At 53.1% G+C, this 7,368-nt stretch overlaps 1 protein-coding gene across 1 annotated transcript in view; it reads right to left on the bottom strand.

Annotated features, from left to right (window-relative positions):
* Abcc6 (ATP binding cassette subfamily C member 6) overlaps positions 1 to 7,368 on the bottom strand; it is a 50,985-nt gene that overhangs the window by 35,202 nt on the left and 8,415 nt on the right. Inside the window, exons 5-9 of the mRNA XM_005366922.1 lie at positions 5,849 to 5,974; positions 4,620 to 4,681; positions 3,291 to 3,422; positions 2,704 to 2,901; positions 1,385 to 1,562 (exon numbers count right to left, since the gene is read on the bottom strand). Coding sequence (XP_005366979.1) covers positions 1,385 to 1,562; positions 2,704 to 2,901; positions 3,291 to 3,422; positions 4,620 to 4,681; positions 5,849 to 5,974 — 696 coding nt within the window. The remainder of the gene's footprint in view (positions 1 to 1,384; positions 1,563 to 2,703; positions 2,902 to 3,290; positions 3,423 to 4,619; positions 4,682 to 5,848; positions 5,975 to 7,368) is intronic.

The raw sequence follows: 7,368 nt of genomic DNA, 5'->3' as shown, positions 1-7,368 counted from the left end.
GAGACAGGGTTTCTCTGTGGCTTTGGAGCCTGAACTAGCTCTGTAGACCAGGCTGGTCTCGAACTCACAGAGATCCGCCTGCCTCTGCCTCCCGAGTACTAGGATTAAAGGCGTGCACCACCACCGCCCGGATCCTTATTTTATATCTAAGGAAATTGAGGCCCAGAGAAGCAGAGCGATTTGCCCAGAGTCAGAGACCTGTAAGCCAGTGCCTCAGATCCCTAACCATGATACAGGCAGGACAGTGTGCTAGGTTCTCCCTGTGCCCCTGTGGCTCCAACACCTTTCTCTGGGAGCTTTGATCTATCTGATCCTGGGGTCCCGGGACTTCTCAGCATGATGAACGCTGGCTCTTCCTGTGATTGAGTGTAGAACTCGCCACTAGGCAAGGTTTTACTGAGGGCTTGCTGCAGCCCCACCCACCATGACTCTGCCCACCAAAGTCACCCCACTCCCATCACCTGCCCCTGAGAACTTCAGTGGAGACTGGCTGGCTGGCACAACTGGAGTTTGAGTGGCAGAAGCGGAGTTCAAAGGTGTTTATAGTTCGTTTCCATGGCAGTTATACCAAGTGCCAGGAAGGTGTCTCCCTGAAGGTCAGGGCAGCTCAGATCTCATCTGAGGATCAAGCTGTCTTGCTGTGGTAGGTAGTATTTCCTCTTGGGCTCAGGGGAAGTCAGACGTGGAGACTCCTGGGACATAAGCATGCTCGCAGGAATGCAGATTGTTTTGGGTCTCTCCCTGGGGCTAACACGCTAATGAAACAACAGACTCCTAGAAACTGACAGTTCCCCTGGAGTCTCACGATGGAAGAATGACAACACAGAAGCCTGGCGCCTGAGGGGAACTGGTCTCGGGAGATCTTTCACAGGGTCCTGACAACTTAGTAGAAGAGGTAAGCTGGGTGAGGCCACACCCACGCAGAACTGCTTAGCTACACACACCTCTTACCCTCTCTTTAAATCTAAACCTCACAGTCTTTGCTTCTCTGCCCAACACGGCCACACTGGGTAAACCTCCTCTCTCTGCTTTCCACTGTCACTGTCAGTTTAACTGGCTTTTGGAAAAGGTGCCCTGCCCAGCTTGTTAGGGCTGCAGGCCCAGGTACTGACCCCAACAATCTAGCAACAATATGTGTCCCTGGCTGAGATGCTTCAAGCCAGAGGAGCCACTGTCTTTGTGGCAGTTCCCTGGATGTCACTCCCGAGGAACAAAAGCCAGAGAAGGGGATGAGAGTCAGAAGAGCTCTGACTGGGAAAGCCTCCGGGTCGGCTCATTAGCCCAGCAGGTAAGAGCGCAGGGAATGCAAGAGCGCAGGGAATGCCGCGTGACGGTCTGAGGATGCAGCATGGGTGCCGCACGCTTTCTTACCCCGGAGGCTCACCTTTCTGTACACCAGACCGGTGATGGCTGTTCGCAGCCTCATCTGCAGGACCTTGATCCTGTACATGTACTGCTGCTCAAACAGGGTCTGTAGGCAGGCTGACAAAAACATCAGCACAGCTAGGAGCCAGCCCGTCCACGCTGGGGAGTTGCGATCACCCATGAACTCCAGAAATAGGCTGTGGTGGGGAAGGGGGTAGGCGGTGAAGCCAGACTGTGCCTCCTGGGGTTAGAGTTGGTCAGTGGTGACCGACTGAACAAAAGGCCACACTTATTTCCACCCTGTCCACACTTCTTTCATGTGACGTTGTTTTCTTTTTGAAACAGGGTAGGGATGGGAGCCATGTAGCCCAGGCTGGCTTTGAACTCACTCTGTACACCATGACCTTGAGTTTCTGCTTCTGCTGTCTCTGCTTCTTGAATGCTAGGATACAGGCATGCACCATCACTCCTGATTTATACGGTGCATGCCAGGCAAACACTTTGCCAACTGAGCTACAAACCCAACTGAAGCCCTGGTTTGGTTGTTGTTGGGGACAGGATGCCATTCTGTGGCTCAGGTCTCAAGCTGATCCTGCTGCCTTAGGCCTTGCAGGATGCCATTCTGTGGCTCAGGTCTCAAATTGATCCTGCTGCCTTAGGCCTTGAGGGTTGTGATCATAACCCTGCTCCATCAGGCATGGCTTTACTTTCTATTTGTAGACAAGGTATCAATAAGTGTCCTACAGCCCTTGTTGTAGCCCAGGCTGGCCTATAACTCGCAATTTTCCTCCTTTAATCTCCTGAGTAGGAACGATAGCCCTTTGCCACCAGGCCTGACTCAACACTCCAGCTCTTGAGTCTGGACCGGGTACCAGCTTTGGCTGTTTGGACATGAGGAGGTGGTACTGTGCCAACACCAGGCTTTGCCTTGTGTGTGGCTTTTGCCCCACCTCCCAGGGCCAATAGCACTTGAACAGGCCTGCGTTGGTCTCTTAGAGGAAGGAAATTGCATGGAGCAGAGACAAGTGGCTCACTTGAGTGAGCCCACTCAGTGGGAGGCAACCCCAACTGCCCATCCACACATCCCGACCCGCGTGGTGAGTGCCTGGGGCTTTAAGTCTCTCATCTTGGTGAAGGCCATTTAGCAGCAAAAGCTAGTTGATACAGTTGGGTGACAGGTTCGGTCCTTTGACCTTCTGGGGTTCAGTTACTTTCTCCTCCATGACTTCCCCACTCCTGCAGCCTTGCTCTCCATGCTCCGGGGTCCCAAGTCCCACCCAGATGTACACAAAGAGGCAGAAAGAGCCCAAATTCTTCATCCTAGAAGGATGTCCTCACCTGAGAAGCTTGGGGACAGCGAATCTGAAGGCGTCACTGATGACCAGGCTGACGGTCCCCAGTAGGAAGGTGGATCGGAACACACGCCAGATAGCCCTGAGCAGCGGGCCCCGCGGGCTCCTTGCTGGCTGCAGGAAGGCCTCTGTCTCAGGGGCTGCAGCATCACTAAGTCCTTTGCTCTTAAACAATTTGGAGTGCCTGGTAGAGAGGAGACAAGGTGTGGAGCCCACGTGATCCTCAGGGACTGCAGCAGGCCAACAAATTCCCGTTGTTTTATTATTGGTATTGTTTGAGACAAGACCGTTCTGTAGCTCTGGCTGGTCTCGAACTCAGAGCACTGCAGGATCTCTGGGTCTCAGAGGGCCACTGTTTGGGGCCTTTCCACCGTGATGCCCATTTTTAGGGTACTGAAGAGAATCCCCACTTAGAATCTCTGCTGAGATCACACATCGCACTCTGGGCAGATGTGCCCCTCGAGTCCAATCAGTGATCAGCCGGTGCTTGGTGGGAGCCACGGCCAGGCTGGGCATGCGCTGGGGGAGCAGAAGCAGGACCAGCTGATGAGCCCCGGCTCACCACTCACTCACCCTGGCAGCACACCACAGTTCCTCCTCCATTCCCTCTCCAGCTGGGAAACGAGTTCCTCTGAAGAGTTTTCTCTTCCAAGTGACCAGAGGTCTTTTGGTCCCAGCAGCTTCCTGTAGCCCTTCCACAGCAGCCTGTGAAAGAGGGTTCACCAGTGCCATCCTCATGCCCCATCTCGGCCCCTGCAGGTAGCTATGTGACTCCAAGGAAGCCATCTCTGCTGGGTCCTGAAGGCAGTGAACCCGGCCCACCCAACCAGGGTGGCCTCTACAGGGGAGCTCATCTCCTGCCCCCTTTTAAAGGCAGGGAAGTAAAAATGACTGACTGTTTACTGGACAGCTGGCACCCTAGGGAAACAGACACTTTCTGGGAGTCAGAAGCCCAGGGTCCAAAGCTTTCCAGCAACCTGAAGGGGAAGCTCTATTTAATGCAGGTTTACTTCCCTAGGCCTGCCAGGTGTGGGAAACGAAGGCTAGCGGCAGGCTGCTCTGGGCAGTCCTGGGGACAAGTGGTTTGACCTAGGATCTGGGTAACACTCCAGCAGGGCACAAAGCAGAATGCATGGCTGCTGAATGTTTCGAAAGCAGAGTTTGAAGCTCTCAGTAGAGCTATTGGAAAACCCCTGTGCACCCAAGATGCTGAGTAATGACCCCCAGGGGCCAGGCCCTGGGCAAGCGCTTTCCCTACTGTAGATCAACCTGCTCTGCTTCACCTGAGGTCTGGCTGGTGAGAGCAGGAGAGGGTGGCCCTGACGGGTGGCCCTGACGGGTGACCCTGACGGGTGGCCTGGGCGCCTGGGAGAGCAGCACTAGTTGCTTTCTCCTCTGCCCTAGAGGCTAGAGATTTGGCCTTTTAAATCTCACTCCAGTGCTCGGCATGCAGTAGGTGCTTATTAATCTCACTCCAGCGCTCGACATGCAGTAGGTGCTTATTAATCTCACTCTGGCACTTGGCATGCAGTAGGTGCTTATTAAACACTGGTGGAGCGATGGAAGCTGAGTAGTGGATGTGATTTTACTCAGCACCCGTTGCTATGTGCAAGCTGAATATGTTCTACTTGTGGAGGCAGAGTTGTCCCCATCTTACAGAGGGTAGAACTGGGGCTCTGGTATTTCTACTATGGTTTGCTAAGAGGCAGAGCCAGAGTTCAAGGGTTCTCACTTTCTCCAGTGAGTGAACTGGGGCATACTGGAGGGATACACTGGAGAGAAGCTCAAGGCTGGTGAAGAGGCCTGGGTAAGCCTGGGAGGACGCTCTGGGGATGAGCGGTGTTGACAAGTGAGAGCAGTAACACAGGTCGGGGGCACCACCCAGCCCTGTACCTCACTCACCCAGAAGCCCACCAGAACATGGCCTTGGAGGGAAATGAGGCCTCAGTCTCTGGACATGGATTCTGGAAAATAAAAGGCCAGGGAGAAACCAGTGATCGTGTCCACCTGTCGTCTCAGCGCTGAGGAAGCTGAGGCAGAAAAAAGAGAGTTCAGGTCCATCCTGGGTCACATAGCAAGGCTCTGTCTCAAAAAGGACAGGCTGACCTTGGTCTCACAGCCTGAAGTGAGCAGGTGGTCAAGGTTAGGGAGACAGGGTGAGCTGACCACGAGCTTAATCCCCCCAAATGTGGTAGATGTGGTATCTCTTTACCAGAGAGAGATTTTAGTAAGCTCCGAGCTTCCTGGAAGTCAAGGCAAAAAGAACTGCAGGACCAGGTTCACACCTTTGATTCCAGCAGCAGAGGCAGGCAGACCTCTAGGAGTTCAAGGCCAGCCTGGTTTACAGAGCCAGTTCCAGGTCAGCCAAGGCTACAGAGTGAGACCAAAGGCTAGAGGGCTAAGGAGTCGATAATGAAGAACAAGAGGCACTCGGAAGAACAGCTAGCACTCTGCTGAGGCGAGGAAGTTCTCAAATAGCTCATGCCTACAATCCCAGTGCTCCGCAAGCAGGAAGATTGCTGTGGGTTCTAGGCTAGCCTGGGCTACCTACTGAATTCCAGGCCACCCTGGGCTTCAGTGTGAGAGCCTGCCTTAAAAAAGCAAACAGACTGCAAAGCAAGGACCAAGTTATGAATATGAAATTATGGGGCCTGGTGATAGAATTGTGTGAGGATGTGTGTGTGTGTTGGGGAGAGCACATGTTGGGGGCTACAGCTTCCGGTTTCTTCACTGCTTCCTATCCCCCTTTAGCAGGAGGCCTTTCCTCCACATGATTCTGCTCTCCTCACTGTGATGGACTAAAAACCTCTACAACTGTGAGCCCAGATAAGCTCCCCTGCATTGCTCCTGCCAGACCGTTGTCACAGTGGCAGGACAGTAACTAATCCACCATTCTTAGATGCATCCTGTGACTGCAATCCTCCTGCCTTCCCAGGGCTGGGGTCACAGATGCCTCCAGGATGGGACGAGCAGCTCACATTTTGCTAAATGGCTGAAAGAACAAACAACAGGCAAACACAACTTGCGTTCTAGGCTAACTCCCTTTGGACACACGGGGCTGTCGACCTCAGAAGGGGACCAGAGATAAAGGTGGCAGAGGCTCTGAGTTCAGTAGGAAGTGACTGACTTACCAATGGCTGGGAGTCTTCAGAGAAGAAGGGTGGCTGGTCCACCAGACAGGACAGCATGAACTCTGCCACCACCAGGAACAAGCACAGGTAGGTGGCCAAGTGGTGGAGGGGCTCATGGTGGAAGTTCTGTGGGGACAGAGAACCCCGCTGAGCCCAGGAGTAGCAGTCACAGTGAAGGGGTTCCAGAGGTCGAGCCTGAGACTGGACATGGGTCCTGAGGCCTGGAGCAATTTCTAGATAGGTACCAAGCCCTGGTGCAAGAAACATGGTCCTAGCATTCCTAGTCATCCTGGCTCACACACATGTGGCTTACCATGAGTGAGTCACAGCCCCTGGGGCACTGGCTCTCTTCCTTTCTCCTTTCTAGCCCAGTGGTGGTTTGAATAAGATTGACCCCATGGGCTCCCGTGTTTGAATGCTTAGTTACCAGGGAAGGACACTATTTGAAAGGATTAGAAGGATTAAGAGTTGTGACCTTATTGGAGAAAGTGTGTCACTGGGGTGGGCTTTGACGTTTAACAAGCCCATGTCAAGCCCAGGGTCTCTCTCTCTGCCTATTGATCAGGATGACCTCTCAGCTACCTCTCCAGTATCATGTCCGTCTGCACACCACACACTCCCCACCATGACGATAATGGACTAAACCTCTGGAACTGTAAGCCAGCCCCAATTAAATGCTTTTTTTTAAGAGTTGCCTTGGATGGGGCAGTGGTGGTGCATGCCTTTAATCCCAGCACTCAGGAAGGCAGAGACAGGGGGATCTCTATGAGTTCAAGGCCAGTCTAGTGAATTCCAAGGCAGGATCCAAAGCTGCAGAGAAACCCTGAGTTGCCTTGATCTTTTCACAGCAATATAATGGTGGCTAAGACAAGCCTCAACCTCTCTTTTAGCTGGGTTTGCTGGCATCTATTTGGCACTGGGTTCTCCATGTCCTCCCTGTACTGGTCACCTGAGCACCAGCTGGATGTGATGGTTCACACCCAAACTTCTCTTATGCAGGAGGAGGAACATGAGTTTGAGGTCAGCCTGGACTAGAGTGTGAGATCAATCTCAAAATAAAACAACATCAACAAAAGAGAATAAGGCAGAGAGTGGAAGATCAAGACAGAACACGCCCTCCCCTGGCCTCTGACACATACACACATAGCACATCGTCACGCACACCCACACACGCACATAGCACATCCTCATGCACACCCCATGTGCACATAGCACATCCTCATGCACACCCCATGTGCACATAGCACATCCTCGTGCACACCCCATGTGCACATAGCACATCCTTGTGCACACCCCATGTGCACATAGCATATCCTCGTGAACATCCACACACGCACATAGCACATCCTCGTGCACACCCCATGTGTACATAGCACATCCTCATGCACACCCCATGTGCACACAGCACATCCTCATGCACACCCCATGTACACATAGCACATCCTCATGCACACCCCATGTGCACACAGCACATCCTCATGCACACCCCATGTACACATAGCACATCCTCATGCACACCC

This window comes from Microtus ochrogaster, unplaced genomic scaffold (assembly GCF_000317375.1).
Source record: "Microtus ochrogaster isolate Prairie Vole_2 unplaced genomic scaffold, MicOch1.0 UNK14, whole genome shotgun sequence".
Lineage (NCBI taxonomy): Eukaryota > Metazoa > Chordata > Mammalia > Rodentia > Cricetidae > Microtus > Microtus ochrogaster.
The sequence above is the reverse complement of the archived record's forward strand: the minus strand, read 5'-3'. Positions and strand labels throughout refer to the sequence as shown.